This window comes from Nyctibius grandis, chromosome 6 (assembly GCF_013368605.1).
Source record: "Nyctibius grandis isolate bNycGra1 chromosome 6, bNycGra1.pri, whole genome shotgun sequence".
In the NCBI taxonomy this organism is placed as follows: Eukaryota; Metazoa; Chordata; class Aves; order Nyctibiiformes; family Nyctibiidae; genus Nyctibius; species Nyctibius grandis.
In genome coordinates this window covers 58,959,418-58,981,420 of record NC_090663.1, presented here as the reverse complement: position 1 = coordinate 58,981,420, position 22,003 = coordinate 58,959,418, and the positions used below count along the sequence as shown (strand labels likewise).

At 40.8% G+C, this 22,003-nt stretch overlaps 1 protein-coding gene across 5 annotated transcripts in view; it reads left to right on the top strand.

Moving 5' to 3' along the window:
* Positions 1 to 22,003, top strand: part of DNAJB14 (DnaJ heat shock protein family (Hsp40) member B14) — a 34,234-nt gene that overhangs the window by 8,135 nt on the left and 4,096 nt on the right. For 4 of the 5 annotated variants that reach the window (XM_068402581.1, XM_068402582.1, XM_068402583.1 and 1 more), the window contains 5 exons: positions 13,382 to 13,527; positions 16,613 to 16,798; positions 17,207 to 17,301; positions 17,980 to 18,089; positions 19,314 to 19,486. In XM_068402581.1, the coding sequence (XP_068258682.1) occupies positions 13,382 to 13,527; positions 16,613 to 16,798; positions 17,207 to 17,301; positions 17,980 to 18,089; positions 19,314 to 19,486 (710 nt within the window). Of the gene's footprint in view, positions 1 to 13,381; positions 13,528 to 16,612; positions 16,799 to 17,206; positions 17,302 to 17,979; positions 18,090 to 19,313; positions 19,487 to 22,003 lie in introns of those variants that run through there. The other variant, XM_068402585.1, reaches the window with a different exon arrangement.

Here is a 22,003-nt window from a genome sequence, read left to right as displayed (position 1 = left end):
ACATGCGTGTGAGACAAAAGATCCAGAAAGACATCCTCTGTAAAATGAGGCTTGGATCAAATTAAGACATGTAACACATTCTCAGAAAGCTGCTCCAGGGAAGGCTGTGTTACTGCCAGTATTCACTCACCCCTGACGTGCTGTTCTGAGCTGCAGTCTGCTTTGACATCAGGCTCCCTGCAAGTTCTTTTTTTTGTTTGTTTGTTTGTTTTACTAGCAAGTAATGTTGCCTACTTTTTCTTGAGTAAAATTATGTTGTAGAGCCAACTTTTCTCCATGGTAAGCTTTCATGGTGTTGGGTATTGCTAGATACCAGAGAAAATTAATCCAGTTTGTTGAGATCAGAACCAGAGCTAGGGGTGTTCCCCAAAGTTGCACATTGAGGATAATCTTGATGCAACATTGCTTCTTAGTACCTATTTCAACAATCTGCTTTGTGAATATAAAATTTGGGTTTTTAAAAAATACCCAGATGTTTGCAAATAAGCAATTGTAATAGCTTGCAGGACAACCCATATTTGTATTTTACATACCACTTAGTAAATCAGCTATTCAAACAATATCTTAACCTTAGCTTGAGTGATGCTACCGTCCTTTAGTATAGATACACCTTTGGAGAGAGACTGAATTTTGGTTTAGATGTGCAGTAATCAACAGACGAAGTCACAAGTTCTTGTTGGAAGTTTTGAAAAGTTTTTCATGTTCTCTGTTAGTGACATCAACACACCACTTAGAAAATTTGTGGTTAAGAATTGAAAAACATGTGTGCCTTGCCAAGCAGAACAGGATTAAATGCAAACAGTAGGCTAAAACTTAATGGAAAAATATAACACATTCAGTGATGATAGCAGAGGGAAAGTTCATGTTCAAACCACAGTGAGAATGAGCTTACTAGTTGGAAACATGACAGGCTGCATATGTTATTGCTTCAGTCAGGCCCCAGGCTTTTCCAATTAAATGAAATGTGCCCCTCTGGGGAGGGTATTCTTCAGAGAGTAGAGCTTGTCACCACCATATGCTTCTGCCATACCACAGTGGAATGGTTTTCAGACCTTTGAATTGGTTAAAGAAATGCTGTGTGAAAAGAGATGGTTTTAAATAGTGTTTCATGCCTGATTTAGTTTTTTTTTCCTATAGGGAAAGAATTTCTAGATAGCAAGGTATCAAAATCTTCAACTTTTAATAAATTCTGAACCTTACCGTGAATTTAACTCTGCCAAACTCGGTTGTTTTGTATGCTTATGATTTGAAAGGTGATCATTATCCTCAAGTATTCTTCCCTCTAGGAGTTTTTGGATCTGTATTAGTAATTGAATATAGACTGAGAGAAAGCATTCCTGATCTAACTACGCATGCTATTTCCAACCCTTTTTTATAAGCTCTAGTGAGCACAGACAGGGGACTGATGCTGAGCCCTCTGACTTGGATCTCTGATTAGTGTTCCTGGAGTTGTCCAGCTATCATGAATTTGCTTGTGACAGTAGATTTGAGAAGCATAGTGAAGACACACTTGGAGCACTATAACTAATTTAACTGTATTAATTTTCATCAGGGTTACTCTAGTAATGTGGGTAGGTATGAGTACAAGCAAGCACCTCTGTGCTATTTTTATTTTTTCCGCATACACAGGGGACACTGATCGCTAGCAATCTACCACAACACTTCTGTAGAGCGTTGCATGAGCTTGCAAACAAGTTGCTCAAAAGGGAGAAGCATAAGATGCAATATCTTTCCGCTAATTGCATAAGTGCTGGGTGATGCTCCGTTCTTTGTGGGAACGGTGATCACTATTTCAGTGTGACAGTTTGAAGCTTGGGATATCCAAAAGCACTTTGTTCCTTTGAATTGAAATGCTTTGAAAACACCATCTGTAGTACATGCATGTTTTTCTTAATGATGCTTATCTTGTCACTGAGGGCTTGATCAAGTTGCCTTAACGCTTTGGGTGACCTGCATGTCAGAGGTATTGACAGGAGACTAGCAGAAATATGTTAGGACCCACAGTAGACTTATGTCTTTTTAGAGCATGTGCTCTAGAAGTCTAAGGCAATTGAAAACTGTCTGAGCAATATCAACTTAAGATAAGTGCATGAGAATCGTGTGCATGACAAAAAAGGGAGAATTTGCTTTTTGATTGTGTGGTCTTTGCTTTAAAGCAATTCCTTTACTGTTTGATGGAGGTTATTGGCGTTTTTTGCTAAGATAAAGAAATGAAACATTTGAGTGAGAAAGAAAATATAAACTTTTTTTTCTTCTAATTCACTTAAAACAACTGAAGAAGAAGTGCTGATCAGGATTACAGTTATCAGAGTTCTTAATTACTTTTAAACAAATTCTGTTCATCATATCTGCCTACTCGTACCAAGTATGCAGACTCTTTGGAAAGATTTTGTGGACTAGTATGAAATTTAAAAAAAAAAAAAAGGAAGGATCATTTGACTGCTCTGTATTAATCTTTCCCATTTCTTTTTGTGCTGTGGAGTGTGTATTATCTGTTGTCTACTACACAATTTTTAAAAATTAGTTTTGGAGATATAGATAGGTTGTACACTATCTTTAGTCTTTTGTACAGACTCCCTTTAAATGATCTTAAAATTCATATGGTGTCTGATGTATCTTTTTTAGTAAATAAGCAGTAGCATATGTTCCATATTACCTTTTGCCATCTGAGACAACGGCCGTGATTAGTAGTATGCTGAAGTTGGATTGCCATCTTGTGAAAACTGTGGTCGAAAACTACGTTTCCTGCCCTTCCAGTGCCTGCCCCTCGGAAGAGAGCACAAGAATGAAATTTTATATTTGGATCTTTGAGCTAGAACCAAAACAGACCAATAGAGGCATGAGTTCTGTAGGAACCTCGCAAGGCACAATTAAATGTCATCCTATAGTGGTCAAGAATAATCAGTGACTTGAATTCACAGAGTAAACCAAAAAATTGCGTCTACACTTTTCATGGATCAAACTAGAAGGAATGTAAGTTGTGTGACTGACTTTTGACAGGCCTTCTGCTGAGACTTCTGCAGATTCAGCAAAAAGAGATACATCGTTACATTTTTAACATGGGGTCAAAAGATAATTAACTGATGTGGAATAATAAGAGCAATCAACATGTGCTAAAATGGAAAAAAAAAAACAAAGCAAGGAAATCGGGGCATGCCTTTGATTAGGCTGATAGAACTACTGTGAATTGTTGAAATATCCAGTTGAATGGTTGAGAAAGTCAAGGTGGAAATCACAGTCATAGAGCCTGTAATGGAAAAGTGGCACAGAAGATATGGTGGACTTTGTCAGAAAGCTCCTGCCTTTAATCTACACTCTTTATAGCTAAAATAAAAACTTAAACAAAATCTGGAGAAAAGTATGCTGATGTAAACACAGCCTTGAATATTTTGTGTAATGCACACAGGAGAAACAAACTGACCAGGCACATCCAAGAGCAGGGTACTAAGACAAGCACCCTAATGTGTCGTTCAATCGATCAGTAAAACAGAGATCTGAAACTTCTGGTGCATTCATTTCAGAAACTAGGGGTATACTGGTCCCAGCTTGAGTTCCTCAACAACACTGTGACCTTCGTTTCCCAATCTAGAGCACTTTTTGCAGACCACACTTATGTCATCCAAACTGTGACTGGCACATTCACAATTCAGCTGCAAGATGCCATTTGCATCAGGCCCTTTGGCATCATTGGAAACTTGACGTACATAGAGGTTGGTCTGCATTTTACTGTATTTTTCTGCTCAGCTCTGGGATCGGAAGCCAGTGTAGCTTCCTCTTGCTCAGTTCTTTGTCACTAACATTCATGTTGCTGCTCACTGTGCTGCTCAGTTCAGATTACCATTGGGAGAAATAATTGTGGCTCCCAGAGCAAGCTTTTGGAGATTGCGGTCCAAGTATTTTTTGTCTTTTGGGCCATCCCTGTGCATGTAGGCAGAAGCTTTGGAAGGCCCTTGGAAATACCTAGTTGTCCTCAAAACTTCATGCTTCCTCCTGACCCCGGACCCGGAGGTTCCCGGCAACGAATCAGGAGAGGAGGGGGCGTAGCCGGAGGCACTGTGGGCGATTTAAATGCTCCACCCCCTGTTATCGGGTGATAAAAAGCCTCCTGGAGGGCAGGGACTAGTCCTTGCCCAGAAGGGAGTGGGAGACTCAGCTGTGACTGTGTGAGTCAGCAGTGACTGGGTGTGTCCCAGGGCAGGAGAGGCTGCAGTTGTTTGCAGCTCGTTGGGGAGAGCACTGACTCCCTCCCAGTGCACAAGGCGAGGAAGGTGCCAAGGAGCTGTGAACCAGGGGTGGCACCAACAGGTATTTCCCAGCTCAGTGAAAGAACAATGGTATCTACCCAGCGGAAGAAGACCAAAATGGATGTGGGAACCCAGACAGAGCTCCCACGGAAGGAGGCGATGGTGCAGGTTGCGGGCTGCAGGGAATGCTACACCGTCTCTGTGGTGTCAGGGGGCTGTGTGCGCTGTGAGCAAGTAGATGATCTGCTCGGCCGAGCGGCACAGCTGCAAAGCCAGGTTGAAAGGCTTCAAGCCAAAGTAGAAAGGCTTAGGAGCATTCGGGAGGCTGAAATGGAGATAGACTGGTGGAGCCAGGCTCTGCCCTCCCTGCAACAAAAATGGGAGCACCTGCTGGAGAGCTCCCAGGATCGAGGGACCCCTGTACTCTGCCCCTCTCAGGTGGAAAACGATAACCTAGAGGAGAGGAGTGAGTGGAGGCAAGTCTATGGCCGTGGCAAAAGGCGAGTGCCCTCCTTGCCTACCTTGCCTCCACAGGTGCCTCTGAGCAATAGATATGAAGCCCTAGTGGAATACAGCCGGTCCAACGGGGATATGGTGGAGAGGCAACCTATATCAGAGGTCCCACCACAGTCAGAAAAACCTGACGGGTGTATAGCTACCTCCTCCACAAGGAAGAAGAGAAGAGTTTTAGTGGTTGGAGACTCCTTCCTAAAGGGATCTGAGGGCCCAATATGCAGAGCTGACCCCCACCACAGGGAGGTCTGCAGCCTGCCTGGAGCCCGAATCAGGGATATCACCAGGCAACTCCCCAACCTGGTGAAGGCCACAGACTACTACCCCCTGCTGATCTTCCAGACAGGTGGGGAAGAAGCTGCATCCCGTAGTCTGAGGGGGATGAAGAAAGACTACAAGGCCCTAGGACGGTTGGTGAAAGAGTCTGGAGCACAAGTTGTTTTCTCCTCCCTCCTTCCATTTTCAGGTGATGACGTGGGATGGAATAGTAGGATTCTCTCTATTAATGCCTGGCTACGAGACTGGTGCTACAGGCAGGGCTTTGGGTTCTTTGATAATGGCTGGTTTTATAAGACAACAGGCGTGACAGTGATACATGGGAAAGGTTTATGTCGTAGGGGCAAAAGGGTTCTGGGACAGGAATTAGCAGGGCTCATTCGGAGAGCTTTAAACTAGATTCGAAGGGGGATGGGGTGGTAGCTGGGCTTGCACCACTGGGGCAACGCTCTAGTGTTGAGGTAGACCAGGAGGCCTCCCATCCCCCTAGGGTGAAATCGGTGTGCTCAGTTCGCTCCCTGAAATGCCTGTACACCAATGCACGCAGCATGGGGAATAAACAGGAGGAGTTAGAAATCCGTGTTCGGTCGGGGGGCTATGATCTAGTGGCAATTACAGAGACTTGGTGGGATGCCTCGCATGACTGGAATGTGGTCATGGATGGCTATGTCCTGTTCAGGAAAGACAGGCCACTAAGGAGAGGTGGTGGAGTTGCTCTTTATGTGAGTGAGCAGCTAGAATGTATTGAGTTCTGTCCAGGGGCGGATCAGGAGCGAGTTGAGAGTTTGTGGGTGCAAATTAAGGGGCAGGCTGGCAGGGGTGATACTGTTGTGGGTGTCTATTACAGGCCACCGGATCAGGATGAGGAGGGTGATGAGGCCTTCTACAGGCAGCTGAGAGCAGTCTCGCAATTACAGGGCCTGGTTGTTGTGGGGGATTTCAACTACCCTGATATTTGCTGGGAGGCCTACTCAGCCAGCCATCCTCAGTCCAGGAGGTTCCTCCAGTGCATTGATGATAACTTTCTGATGCAAATGGTGGATGAGCCAACTAGGAGAGGAGCGCTGCTGGATCTGATCCTCACTAACAAGGAGGGTCTGGTTGAAGAGGTGAAGGTTGAGGGCAGCCTTGGTTGTAGCGACCATGAGATGGTAGAGTTCAGGATCTCATGTGGCAGGAACAGAATAGCTAGCAGAATCACAACCCTGAACTTCAGGAGGGCCAACTTTGGCCTTTTCAAGCAATTGCTGGGGGAAATCCCATGGGACAGGGTACTAGAAGGTAAGGGGGCCCAAGATAGTTGGTTAGCATTCAAGGACTGCTTCTTCTGAGCTCAAGATCAGAGCATCCCAACAGGTAGGAAGTCAAGGAAGGGTACCAGGAGACCTGCATGGTTGAACAGGGAACTGCTGGGCAAACTCAAGTGGAAGAAGAGGGTGTACAGATCATGGAAGGAGGGGCTGGCCACTTGGGAGGAATAGAAGTCTGTTGTCAGAGGATGTAGGGAGGCAACTAGGAAAGCTAAGGCCTCCTTGGAATTAAACCTTGCAAGAGAGGTCAAGGACAACAGAAAGGGCTTCTTCAAATACATTGCAGGTAAAGCCAACACTAGAGGCAATGTAGGCCCACTGATGAATGAGGTGGGGGTCCTGGAGACAGAGGATAAAAAGAAGGCGGAGTTACTGAATGCCTTCTTTGCCTCTGTCTATACTGTTGGAGGCTGTCCTGAGGAGCCCCGGACCCCTGAGGCCTCAGAAGAAGTCAGGATAGAGGAGGAATCTGTCTTGGTTGATGAGAGCTGGGTCAGGGACCAATTAAGCAACCTGGACGTCCATAAATCCATGGGCCCTGATGGGATGCACCCGCGGGTGCTGAGGGAGCTGGCGGAAGTCATTGCTAGGCCACTCTCCATCATCTTTGCTAAGTCATGGGCAACGGGAGAGGTGCCTGAGGACTGGAGGAAAGCGAATGTCACTCCAGTCTTCAAAAAGGGCAAGAAGGAGGACCCGGGTAACTATAGACCAGTCAGCCTCACCTCCATCCCCGGAAAGGTGATGGAGCAACTTGTCCTTGGTGCTGTCTCTAGGCACATCAAGGATAGGGGGATCATTAGGGGCACTCAGCATGGCTTCACCAATGGGAAGTCATGCTCAACCAACTTGATAGCCTTTTATGAGGATGTTACCCGGTGGATAGATGATGGTAAAGCTGTGGATGTGGTCTATCTTGATTTCAGTAAGGCGTTTGACACGGTCTCCCACAGCATCCTCGCAGCTAAACTGGGGAAGTGTGGTCTGGATGATCGGGTAGTGAGGTGGATTGTGAACTGGCTGAAGGAAAGAAGCCAGAGAGTAGTGGTCAGTGGGACAGAGTCCAGTTGGAGGTCTGTCTCTAGCGGAGTCCCGCAAGGGTCGGTTCTGGGACCAGTACTAGTCAATATATTCATTAATGACTTGGATGAGGGATTAGAGTGCGCTGTCAGCAAGTTCGCTGATGACACAAAACTGGGAGGAGTGGCTGACGCGCCGGAAGGCTGCGCAGCCATTCAGAGAGACCTGGACAGGCTGGAGAGTTGGGCAGGGAGAAATTTAATGAAATATAACAAGGGCAAGTGTAGAGTCCTGCATCTGGGCAAGAACAACCCCATGTACCAGTACAAGTTGGGGGCAGACCTGTTGGAGACCAGCGTAGGGGAAAGGGACCTGGGGGTCCTAGTGGACAACAGGATGACCATGAGCCAGCAGTGTGCCCTTGTGGCCAAGAAGGCCAATGGCATCCTGGGGTGTATTAGAAGGGGTGTGGTCAGCAGGTCGAGAGAGGTTCTCCTCCCCCTCTACTCTGCCCTGGTGAGGCCGCATCTGGAGTATTGTGTCCAGTTCTGGGCCCCTCAGCTCAAGAAGGACAGGGAACTGCTAGAGAGAGTCCAGCGCAGAGCCACGAAGATGATTAAGGGAGTGGAACATCTCCCTTATGAGGAGAGGCTGAGGGAGCTGGGTCTCTTTAGCTTGGAGAAGAGGAGACTGAGGGGTGACCTCATTAATGTTTATAAATATGTAAAGGGCAAGTGTCATGAGGATGGAGCCAGGCTCTTCTCAGTGACATCCCTTGACAGGACAAGGGGCAATGGGTGCAAGCTGGAACACAGGAGGTTCCACTTAAATTTGAGGAAAAACTTCTTTACGGTGAGGGTGACCGAACACTGGCACAGGCTGCCCAGAGAGGTTGTGGAGTCTCCTTCTCTGGAGACATTCAAAACCCGCCTGGACGCGTTCCTGTGTGATATGGTCTAGGCAATCCTGCCCCGGCAGGGGGATTGGACTAGATGATCTTTCGAGGTCCCTTCCAATCCCTGACATTCTGTGATTCTGTGATTATGGATCGCTGCAGGTACTTGATACAGAAATGCAAGCATCTCTGATAGGTTTTGTTAACCTGATAAAAGCTGTTGATGCTGACCTAATCTGAATTGTAGATTTGAAAAGTGAAACAAGAAGCACAGCAGTAGGGTCACATCATTTTGTAGTCACAGGAGAACCAGTGGTGGTAGCCCCAGAATTTCTGCAGGTGAAAGCAGACATTTCAGGACCTGAAGGGCTTTCTCTGCCTTCAGCCATCAGAATTAGCTGTTGCTGCAAGTTTGCAGCTGGCTGGCGAGTTCTATGGCAGATGGCTTGTCAGCTGCAAGCTGGGATAGTGGAGCTTTGCAAGTTGTGATGAGATACCTCTGTCAATGGATTGTGGATGAATGTAGGCCATCACTTGCCCTCACGCTGTTTGAGAAGTCTGTTCTCTAAAAGTCAGATATTATTTCAGGAACATCCAGCGATGTGCCCTCCTAAAACAGCCAGCAAATCTGTTAACCAGAAGGACAGTGACAAGGTGCTGGCAGGGGACTAACAACTCAGCAAGGACAGAAATCAGCTAAACAACAGAAATAATTTGATAGTAATTCAGATACGGTAGTGATCCAACCAGGAATTAAAAACATAAGAAAAGCAATTCACAAAAAACAAAACCCCAAGCAAATTAACAGTGGAAGCACCAAACTTCAAATAAGCTACAAGTAAACAATAAAAAAACCCAATTAAATACAAAAGTGGCAGTCCATAAGCAAGTGATATGTAAATTGCAATTTTAAAAAGAAACATCTGTGTGGAATTTACATGTGCAAGAAAATTAGCACTAGTGACTACAGTGTCTTTAAGGGCTGCAAAACCAAATAAACAACAATTTGAAATGTAGCTTTTAGAAAGTTAGTTGTTCATGCTGAGAGTGCTGCAGGACAGAGGTTTCAGATGCAGTTAAAAGCCATAAGTAACATCAGTAATCGGTCTTTTCCAAAACCTCCACTGGTTTTACTCTTCCATTTTTCCCAGCATCTGCTGGCTGGTGTCATGTGGCCTGCAATAGGACACAAGTGGGAAGGGGATGGTTCCTTCTGTCCATCTGCCCTCCCATGACAAATCTCTGCACAATAGTTCAGTGCTACATGTGAGGGATTCTGCCAGAGTGAGGATTGTCAGACATCAGTCTAGCAGAGACAAGGGGTGAAGAATATGTCCAAAAAGGCCTGCTTCTGCTGAGGGACAAGAGTCAGGTTGGCCATGGCTTCCAACAGCTCCCAGCAGCTGGAGAGAGATTTTTCATCAGGAGAGTGGTAGTCTGGAGGAAGAGGGCTTAAGTCTTCGAGGATCTCTGTTCAAAGCCCATGATACCCATGTCTTTAAGGTGGAGGAGGGATGTGGTGTGTGCTCCAACAGTGTTTGAGGAGTCTGGTGACTGCACAGCACATGTAGGACCTAAGGATCTGGTCGGTTGCCCTGGTGATCACGTACAGTTTGTCCTGCTATAGACTGACTTACCAGGTTGTGTTTGTGATGCATTAAAGTTTTGCCTCTTGGGAGTGCACCACAAACACTGCTAATTTTGTTTAATTGGAAAGTGCCTTCTAATCATCTTTGCTTGTCCCACGATCCCCAGTACAAAGCTGCTGCAGTACAAGTTTTGGTGCAAAACTCGCTTGGATTTTGCTGAGGGGGGGGGAAAACTGAGCTGGTCCCCTGTAATGATTGCCCTGAATTGTGCTCAGTAAGGGACCTCCTGGCAGAATTCACTAACTCCCTTCCTGTAGGAAACTTTGCGTTAACTAGATGCTAGCTACTTACAGTCCAGATGCTTTTTCCATTGAAGTGGCAAAGCAATCGTGTAAAACCATTGTGTAATGGCAGGGAGTAGCAAGGGCTTCATAGCACAAGGTCATTGCTGAGAATTCCAGGCTTAGGTATGGTTTTTGGCCCCTGTTCATTTGTACAGCTATTGAATGTATTTTAGCTTTAAAGCTTAATCTGCCTAATCCAAAGTCCTGCTGAACTCTGCAAAATAGCCATATGTACATGCGTATTCAACATGATTCACCGTGAAGTCACATGCAGCAGTGCTCCTCAGGCTATCCAGCAGAGCACTTGCAGCTTAGGTTTGCTGCTGAGGTTTGTAAGAGCCAGCGCAGACTTGGTTGAGATCTGAAGATGACAACAGGCTAAACAGTGAAGAGGGGTTATGTATCTCAGCGTTGGTCCTGTGCAGTAGAAAGGAGGGCAATGTAAATGATCTGGAGGATCGGTTACAGGTCTGTTGCAGGCAGTGTTGCTGTGAGCGTGCTCATCCTGACAAGAAACACACAACGGAGAAGAAGTGTCAGGGGTGGCTGTCACAAATTCACAAAGGCTTCTTTGAGACTGGCTGTTTAGCCTAGGGTAGCTGGTCAGGGTATGAGGGTGATTTGATATAAGATGTGCTTGAAATATTAAATCATCGCTTCATACAAAATCAGGAATGTTGGAATAGACACACTTGTGTATTTGTAGAATTTCTTGTTTAACAAAGCAATCACTAGCAAAGACTTGCTAAGAGAAAGTAGAAATGTGTTATACCTCGGCTGAACACTTGTTTCGTGATAAATAACAATAGCTTATTTGTGGACCAGGTTCAGGATAGCTGTTGTATGGAGGGTGATTACATTCATCCCTTTGGAGGGCAAGTGCTGTAGGATCCACGAGGCAGGTTTCTCCATGCGCTTTCTCATCAGAAAGTAGCTCTGGTTTGATGCACTGGCTCTAAGCAGATCGTGGTGTCAGAAGCTGGTGGGTCATGTGCTGACCTGAATGTCTTCTGATTGATGCCCACCATTCCTGCTTTTCCCATGAGGGTTTCCTTCTAGAGGACTTTCACTGATTGTGAATGGGAAAAAACTCTGGGGTAATTTTTTAAGGGTTAGAAGAACAGGTTGGCATTTCTTGGGTGTTTTTTTTTTTCCATTTTTCTCCTCTCTGCATCCTAGAGTTGTGAAATAAATGCGTATCGGGTCTGCAAAGAAGTAAACTTTCATCGTTTTTTTTTATCATGTTTGTTACCTCCATGAGAAATGACCATATGCTGTTGGGAAAAGTTGCTGAGGATGCACAGTCCTTAAAAACACTTGAGCAAATGTTTAGCACTACAGTTTTAATGCTCATAAACAACTTTGCTAAACACTGATGACTCACTACCTAATTTATATCAGCCAAAGTTCTGAAGAGTCTGGTCCACAAACAGATAATTCAGATACTGAATTATTGAAGAGAAGAATTTAGATTGGATGCCGAGATAGCAATTTCTTGAAATAAAAGCTTAATTTGATACTATTACACTTGTAAATAAAGCTATCTGTTCTTGATACAGTTCATAAGTGATCCAGGTCTTTAGGCTAAGGATGAAGGGATCTGTACACCACCAAAATTTTTTCTTATTGTACAATTAACAAACAAGAGTTTCCAGTATTCAGAGTATAACTTAATGTATTTTCTTTCCATTGTTTCTTGATGATGGATTCACTGTGTTCTTTTTAGTTGGCTTTATCAGCTTCCTAACTGGAGCTTATTAAATGTTACTTCAGTATAATGAGCTATATTTATTTCACAGGATGTTGTGTTGGCAGCTGCCTGTATACATTCAGTTCAGTGCTCTTGTGAGCGTTACACCGAGACTTCCGTAAAAGCTCGTGTTATTTGAACACAGGAAAAGGGATCCCTCAAATAAAACTTGATTTGATCAATCTGTGAACTATGAAGGACCACACATGACGGCGTGGTTGTACTTTGATGCTAGCATTCACTTAATTACAGGGGACCCATTCTTCTTTCATGAAAATGCCAAAGGCTTGCTTACCCCCTTTTTTCTCCACTTGGCTGCCCTGTGTATAGTCTTTGTAACACTAAACCCATATTTACGTAGAAATCTGTGCATTTAAGAGAATGTGGACATGGTTACAGCCATGTGAAGAGACTCACACAAAGCTTTTAAAATATTTATGGATATAATTTCTATTTCTTGCTCAGACTAGCCCTTTTCTTTTGGTATGCACCAAATGTTAGTGTGCCTCATTTCTGCAGTGCAAGTTTGTGATTTGGCCTTATTTTTCCAAGTTTCTAAATTGTTACCCAAGTAACTTGGTTTGATTTTTAAGGTGTATTTATTGGTTTGGTCAGTTCTTCCTGCCTAACATAAAACTAATGTTCTCTCTGTCCCCTGTAGTTGCTCTTTCTCTCTTCTGAGTATTGTAAAGCATACCAAATCATTACATCATTTCCAGATTTTGCTTTTCCTGTCTGGGTGAGACTGCCTATAGGAAGAATATTTCTGAGTTTTCAGAGTTTTAAAAAGTGCTACATTGTATATATGAGATGAGCTGAATCTGTAATTGCTGGAGCTGTTATTGTTTCTTTGAATTTATATAAACACTTACAGAAAGTTTGCTAAGATCCATGTGCGTTCCCAGCAGCAGAGGTATTCTCACATGCCTTATTTCCCTGAAAAGTGAATGCTTGAATGGTGTTATGGCTTGACTTTTGTTTGGAGCAAGGGAGGTATTGTTTTATATCATGCATACCAAAGTGCATTTGCTGTTGACAGTCAAAACAGGCCTTCCTACCCGCTAGCTCTGCAGAGTAAATTTGCAATCTTCATTTTATGCATTATTAGCAGCAATATTCATATAATTGGGGATGAGGAAATGCTACAGTAACTGCAAACTGAAACCTTTTCTTAAAACTGTAGTAGTTCTGCAGTAGAAGTAGTAAAATAAATGTATGTAGTAACTAATTTTGAGTTCAATAGTTTATTGTGCTCAATAGTGAGTTTATTGTGAAAAATGTCATTCTTTCTAGAGAGGAATTTTTTTTATATTTTATATTGAAAGCAAGAGATGTAACGTATTGCATCAGTGCAATGTATTACCTCATTTGCAGCTGTGTTCTAACATACTACTTTTACATCTTTTTGTTGACAATATTTTGATTCATTTTCTTTTGCAGTATAAAGAAATGTAAAAATTATTACGAAGTCCTTGGGGTGTCAAAGGATGCAGGTGAAGAAGACCTAAAGAAGGCTTACAGAAAACTTGCTTTGAAATTCCACCCAGACAAAAACCATGCACCTGGAGCAACAGAGGCTTTTAAAAGTAAAATACCATTTTTACTTAAAATTTCTTTTATGGTTAAACTTTGTCAGATTAAAAGAAATTCAACTGCATTGGTCACTCGTCTTTTTACAAAATTGTCAATGTGGTGTTTTGTAGCTAATATTAAACTGACATTTTTATACAAGAAAGTATTTGACCTTTATTGTCTTAACATATACCTAGAAGTACAGATAAATAATGTGGACTTTTGCAGTAGGGTTCAGTTTCAGAGGATTGACTGTAATTTTCAGGTACAGGGAGCAAATACTTGATCTGTGAAACCCAGTTGCACTTTTTACTGTTGTTGACTTAATGTAGTCAATGGAATCTTGCTATCTTGAATCTTTACTATACTTGAGCTTGAAAAAAACAAAGTAATACTTGACAGCAAAATGCAGTTTTTACTGAATCACATGCCATGCTAACTTACCTTTTCCTTAGAATTCCTTGTACGTGTGTAGTTTTACTACTTTTTCCACACAAAAACACGTGGGTTCAAACATGGCCTTATTAATAGTTGCCTTTGACCATTTCTTAGGTAAAATTTACAATCTGACTTGACCTGATCTAAGGCTGCCAAGCTTAGCCCTGCAAAAGGAAATTGTTGACGAAAAGCTTTTTAAAGAAAACTACTCCTTCATCTCAGACACAGATGAAGAAAAATGTGAATCTGTAAGAAATGATCATGCATAAATAAATGATCTGATTGTGGTACATCTTTTATTTTTTTCTGTGAGGTTTACATGCGGACGTTTGAAAAAATCGATCAGATAAAACTCTTAAATTGGGGGAGGGGAAAAAAAGAAAAAACATAGTCCTGAGCAAGACTTCTGATACAGACTTTAAGGGGTAATTATAATAATATATTAACAATTCCAGGTGAAAAGTAGATAGAACATAGCAGAAAGGTTGATTGCTAATGATTATTTTAATACAGCTATGTGATGGTTTTATCTAAAAAATATATTATTCTTATAAAATTATCTCCAGCCCTATGAATAAAATAATTCTTCCTTATTAATAGCATTTTAAATAATCTTTAAAATGTAAGAAATCAGTTTCTTATTATTTAATCTTTTATTTAACATTAGCACTTTGTACACGTTTGATTTCTTTGGCTTAATTTGTCTTTCTGTTTCTTAACTAGATGAGAAAATGAACAGAAAATTTTGTAGGGGAATCTTGTTGACTAAAAATTATTTAATGAAATCTAGCATTTTTCTGGCATTGAAATTATTGTAATCTTTTTGTATGGCTGAGTAAATTTATGATTTAGTTTGCCTTTAAAGGTGTCTGATGAGCTTCTAATATCCAGCTGAGAAAAGGAGTTTCATAATAATAGCTATTATTTCATAATAATGCTCTATTTTAAGGACAGGTCACATTAGAAAACAGAATTGAGTTTGATGTTAGGCAAGGTACTTACTTAGATCTTGAGCTACCTAGTACTACTCTCCTCTTGTATTAAGCAGTCTCCCTGAGGTTATATTTTAGATTAAAAAGTTTGTGCAAATATAATCACTTTTAATCTCTTGGAATCTCTTTTACCAGCTTCATCAAAAATCTTTCCTTTTAAACTTTTGAGCAGTGTTCTTTTCTTTTTTAGGTCCTTTTTAAAAGAAAATTATATTTGAATCAAATCTGCTGTGAATTAGCAGCAAATAATCAAAAGCAAATAACAAATAGTCAAAAAAGATTGCTGACCATACCATGACAGTATGGTGTCTTCATTTTACGTGCAGTCACCTGATTTATGTCTCCCTAAATTCTTAATTGTTGGGAAAATCTAAATTTTTACTACTAATTTTATCCTTGTGCTGAGTAACAGAGGAATCTTGTAGCAGTAGTTGGTGTCAGTAGTGTATATCATGCTCCCAGTGCAAAGGGCCAGGCTTCATTTCTTTGGGTTTTCTCCTCCACTTAAAGGAATTGATAATGATTATTTCTAAGGGCATCTTAAAAGGCAGATAGCTAAGACTCATTAACTTTTTTTTTAGATTGGATAATGTTGAAAACATTAATTATGAAAAGCTATAGTCTTATTTGCCTGTTCTGAGGTTATAGTGTTACACCTTTCATGAACGTTTGATGACTGATGGCTTTTCGACACTGAAAAACATAATGCCTGTGCCTTGTGTTGGCTGGCTGCAAAAGAAACCTTTTATTGGAGAGGCCTGGAGGAGAGAGAAGAAAGGAGAGCAGAAAGGGTTTAATGAAGATATGACTGAGTGAAGATTGTTCATCGAGTGCTAACAGAAATTTTCTGTCAGTCTGCAAGAGCTCTATGTCTATGCAGAGCAGCTAGGGTCAAAGCTTGTAAAGTTGGCAGAGCTTATCTTTTCACACTGATTCTTTCCATGCTCACCTAACTCAGTGTTTCCCTTTGTACTGTCAAAATTGAATTAGTTCCTTTGTGATAATGTAGCGTGAACAGGGACAAGCATCCAGACCAGACACTCCAAACACTGAGGTTGTATTGACAGCCTTGGGAACACACAGGTTCCTGTCATGCACGCATGTTGTATTCTTCATGTTATGTCATGCACAACTTTGTCTTATTAATGTAATCTATAAAATATCTTAAGCAGCATATAAAAAAATATATTCATACTCTTGTAGACAGTAAAGTTGATGCATTCGAAGAAGTCATCACTTACTAAATGAAACCAAAGAAAACCTACTGAGTCTATGATATTTTTAAGCTAGGCTGCTAGAGCAAACTGGACTTTGCAATTACCCCACTTCAAAGCTTTCATTGTAATGCTTGATGCTTTTTTTGCAATTGCAGTGAGAGAGAACATTTCCACAGGTGTAGGTGTTCCCCTAGAAAAAGGATCAAAGCTCTCCTGCCTTCTGCCTAGTTCAACAGGATGAAAGGCCTTTGAGTAGCGTTGGTGAGAAACTTTGTGGAAGCTATGATTAGAAAAGTAGAGATGTTTCTGGACTTTGTTGTACTATAGTTGATTTGTAACATACAGTAAAGGACATAATTTGCTGCCTATTCTTGATCTCGAAATTGCAATTTTCATGCTGGAATAGCTCTTATCTTTCATTTATGGGAGTTGTCTTTTATTCCTTGCTTCAGAAATCGGAAATGCATATGCGGTGCTGAGTAATCCAGAAAAACGAAAGCAGTATGACCTTACAGGCAGTGAAGAGCAAACATGCAATCACCCGAGCAACGGTAGATTCAACTTCCATAGAGGTTGTGAGGCAGATATTACTCCAGAGGATCTGTTCAACATGTTTTTTGGAGGGGCCTTTCCAACAGGTATTTGTGTATAACAGTATAATCATCAGGATACAATGCTGCTGGCCAGAGTGGCATTAGAGTTTGTGACATTATAAAATAGAAAAATAACTCCAACTTGCCTCAAACCCCAGCTCTTTAATCTGCATCACAGTTTATTTTTCCCCTAAGTGTTGCTCAATCCCAAAAATGTGAGTTCAGTTCTTTGGGGTTTCTGTGGTGATTCTGCAGTACATGAAATGACAAATCAGTTGTCTTAGAGCTTAAAATATTTATTTTAAACAACTTTGAAATTGTAAGATATCTTAAAGTTGAGACACTTTAAGTGTCATTGTGCAGTAACGTTAAATGCTTTATGTTGTTGCTCCTGTATTGACCTCTAAATAGTTTTTTTTTACATCGTTTAAATGTGGATATTTCTTTACTTAGGTAGTGTGCATTCATTTTCTAATGGTCGTGCTGGCTACAGTCATCCTAATCAGCACCGTCAGAGTGGACATGAGAGGGAGGAAGAGAGGGGTGATGTATGTTTGAGCACCCTTGACTTTAAACTGTGGATTGTGAAATTTGCTGGTAGTTGCTTTCAGTGATGTGACTGTACAGGAGCTTTGTGTTGTAGAGGAGAACTTGTACTTGCCAGTTACATATTTTAGAACTTTGGCAGGTGGTTGTCTTACTGATTGCTAAATAGACATGCAAATTTGAGAAGATAATGGTTTTGTAAAGCTATTGTTGTATGTCACTATCTTACCAGTGACTGGTAGTATTAGCCTAAATATGCCACTAATTCTGGTCATTAATCCTTGTCTACGTTTAAAAATCTATTTGGGCTGAGGTAAGAATTGTACTTAAGGCTCAGTATTCATCTATATGAATTATATATAGTCCTGTATAATTACATATCACTGTATAGATGAGACCAAATCATGGCCTACAACGTAACTGAATCCAGCTATTCATTTGGTAATAGCTTGTGGCTACATGCTAACCCACAAACTCTTGCAGCTTGAGCGCTCTGTGAATACTGTGTATGCATTGGAAAGTTAAGATAACACTACAGTGTGTGTAGGTTTGTAGTTATAGTTTTCCTAGCAGCTTTTGATGCTTAAAGCAGGAAGTCACACTTTGCATTAAATCTTGTCAAATTTACCTGTTTACTTGATGCTGTTTTATGAAATACCTGAATCTGTTTTGTTCCTCAGGGAGGTTTCTCTATGTTCATTCAGCTGATGCCTATTATTGTATTGATTCTTGTCTCCTTGTTGAGCCAGTTGATGGTATCTAACCCTCCTTACGCCTTATACCCAAGATCGTAAGTAATGCTTCCTTATTAGCTTAAAACAGAGGGGAGGATGTTGTAATCACCCTCTCCCACTTAGAAGCATTTTAGAGAACCTGCCATTAGTTGGTCTTTGATTTCCCACAGTGAGGGAAGGTATAGACAAAGCAGAAGAAAACTTGAAAGTTAGGTACTAAGAACATGCTGTGAGAATGTAATGGAGAAAAGAGGTCAGCAATACCTGGAGTTCAGGAGGCCTTCTAATACAAGGCAGTGGGTCCATGCAATGTAGCATGTTGCAAAGGTGTTTGCATCTCCAGCATATTTAATCGGATCCTGAAACCTGCTAAGGCTCGTTATTCTTTTAGGGGTCATCTGTGCTTGCAGCAAGTGAAGTATTTGAAAGCAACCTTCTTGTCCTTATTTAAGTTTTGAACTAGATGAGAGCTGGGGAAATTGTCTGGTTTTTGCTTCATTCTAGATGATGGTAAAATAGTTTATCTTCTTTTTCTTGCAAAGAATTCTCTTAGAGAAACTTACCGTTTTTTTTTACAGAGGGATATATAAACCTTTTTTCCTTGAGAGAAATAAATAACTTTAATCAAGTATGCAACTAGCTAGTAGACTTAGCCCACTCGCCACAACTGTTTTAAAGGTCCTTAGTTCCTTGCAGAGCTCTCGGCCCCACAACAGAAAGGTTTCTTTTCTCCTCTCTTATTTTTCAGAGTTCTTTATTTCTGAGTGTGATGTTTTTCCCGTCTGCAACTAAGCTGTTGTGATGCTTATAAACACTTCTCTGCCAAAATGTTTGTGCACAGTCTTTGATTTTTAATCCACAGAATGCCAGCAGGAAAATGGATTTGTCAGGGCTGGCAGAAAACACTTTAGAATGGAGATGCCTGTACTGGGTTGCTACAGAATAGTGACCTATTTTTCTTTCTGTTGAGTTTGAATGTAATTTTCTGTTACCAAAGCTTATATTTGACAAAAGAGATATAAAACAAGTGTATTACTAAAGTGGGGTTTTTTTTTCAAGATCAAGTGTTTAATCAGCAGAAGTTTAATGTTCAGGTAAATGTAGTAATTTTATTCTCTGGCAGATTATACAGCCATTAATTTCATTACTTGTCCTGAAATGGCAAATTCAGTGATGCACTGTTCTTCTGTAATAGCAATATTTTTTAGAAGTGTCTTTGTGGTATTAAAAAAAAATCAAATAAATACCTACTCTCTCCACCCCCCCCTCCTTTTTTGCAGAAGTACAGGGCAGACCATAAAAATGCAGACAGAAAACTTGGGTGTCATTTATTATGTCAACAAGGACTTTAGAAATGAATACAAAGGAGTGTCATTACAGAAAGTGGAAAAGAGTGTGGAAGAGGATTACGTGTCCAATATTCGTAATAACTGTTGGAAGGAGAGGCAACAAAGTAAGTTTGGTAATATGTATAATTTCACGAAAGCATACATTACTATAAAAAAGATTGCCTCAAGCAAGAATGAAGGGCTTGTATTGTTAAAATATCTGAATGAGAAAGCAAGTGTAAGGTTCCCTACTGTTTCTCACTTCTAAAAGTGTCCCCAGTGTCACTTAATTTCTGTGTTTTACTCAGTCACCTAACAACCATCTGCAAATCATCAGCAATTTTAACCTGCTACTCTGTGACCATTTATCAGAATATTAAAGACTATAGTGAATTGATAATGAGAAAGAAATTGCTTCAACTTAAGGACGAAAGCTAAGAATTCTAATCTCTTCCACGTTATTTTATCATGGCAATATCTCATTTCGCTAGCTGCTTTTATATAAATAAATAAAACAAAAGCTTACATAGGTGTTTCTGGAGAAGGAAAAATATAATTTGCCCTCTACTACAGTACATACAAACACAGCTTTTCCAGTCAACCAAGGACATGCAGCATGTCCTGTAAAACATCATAAGCTGTAAATCAGTGCTTAATCTTTCGCCAGTGCTGAATAAGTTTTCTCCCTGGACTTGGTACCTTGGCTATATCAGACCTTAAAAACAGTTGTTTTTTTTTTTAGTTTACCATCTATTTTTCCAGTCTTATTTAATATTATACAAGGAGCTGTTTTCTTTCAGAAGCCTAGAATTCAGTGTTAAAGCATAAGGATACTGAATAACATCGACCATCTCCAAATCATCATCAGTTTTAGCCTGTCATTCTATTATCTGTGACCATTTGGTGAGCCTTTCATGCTCTGTGAGAACAGCGCTGCTAAAATGACATCAGTGTTGAAACCACATGGTTTCAACTTTTCAGCTGGTAAGCTTCAATAATAGCTTAGTGGATAAATAATTCATTCATGAACTGTCAGTAAACTGACCAGAAGCAAACAGAATGCTCTTCTGTGAGTGAAATAGTGTGCTCCTGCACAGCTTTACTCTCTGCAGTCCAGTGATGCCAAGCCTTTCAGCTGAGATGGCCCCTTAGCTTTTCCCAGTTGTAAAAGACAGCCCGGCATCACAGCTCATCAAATGCCTGAATATGACTGCATGTATTCATTACAGTTGGCCTGACAAATACAAACTGCAGTGCCCGTGCATAGCAGGCCCAATGCTTCCTGGAGGCGTTATGAGTACACATTGCTTATGCATAAGTAAATCTCTACAGTTTTACAAATTGCCCACAGGAAAGAACTGTGGGCAGAAAACTGTGGATGGGTCACATGTATGCAAGAGAAACACCAGTGCTTTGGGGGAAAATGTTCAGATTATTGCCCAGAGTTTTGATCAGAATGATTTTCCCCAGATTTTTCAAGTAGAGGAAAGTGTTGGAGAATTTTTGGATATAATTCATAAGCAAATATTAAAAACTCTTTTATTTTTTCAACTAGGTTGTCCTTTGATCATCTTGAAATGTTTGAATATGTTCACTCTTCATGAAATGAATACCTAATTTTTCATTTAAGTGGTTGCTAGATGAATGATTGGTAATCTTAAAATAGTTTACAAAAATGATACGTGGTTGTCAACAAAAAATTAAAGACAAGATATAATCCAGCACAATAAAAAGATAAATTATTATTTTTACATTTTTTCAGTGGGTTTGTAGATCTGGAAAGATAGTTTGCTTTTATTGATCTAGTCATTAATGCTTAGATTTACTGGCATATTTGTGTCCCTGTAATATATTTACTCTCTAAATATCTTTGAAAAGATTTAGTTGATATGCAGTTTCCACCTGGGGAGGGAAAGAGGAGAAAGAATACCTTTCCCATTCTTCAGCATTTATTCTTGACATGCTTACTTTTTTAAGCATGAAAGAGTCCTGAACAATGCAGAGAGGCCCACGATTCCGTATGTACATATTTACTGGGAAAAATGTGATGACTACAGGAACATCTCACCCTAGTATAAAGAAGAGAAATAACCTGAAGGTGGTGACTGTCATGTTATCAGGTTGTGAAAACTACCCAAATTGATTTTCAGAAAGTGGCCCCTAATAGATTTTCTCTGTTTATAGAAACAGATGGTTTTGTGGGTTTATGGATTTAAAATACCTGTTGTGTGTTGGATCTCCTTGACAGTTAAAATCTTTCCAGCGTTGATTGACATTTAAGAATGCCTTGCTAATCCATTTTGAATTGAAGGGCTGAAAAAGATTTTCTAGAATTAAAATGCTCAGCAATGTCAGGCTATTAATACCTCAGATTAATACCTCTGAACACTGTCAGTCTGAAGCAGCATCAGTTAAGTAATGGGCTTAACATTCATAATGGGTTTTTGGGCACAGACAAGATGCTAGAGCTGTGAATAATATGCAAGATCTCTGAGTGTGGCCTATATTTGTATTGTTTCATGCGGTCTGACAGAAGTAGTAGGGAGTTGTTTGTTTGTTTTCTAATCAGGTACTGCTGTATGAAATATGAGGGTGCTGGAAGGCTGTTACCACTTTCCTTGATCAAAAAGATGAAATGCTTG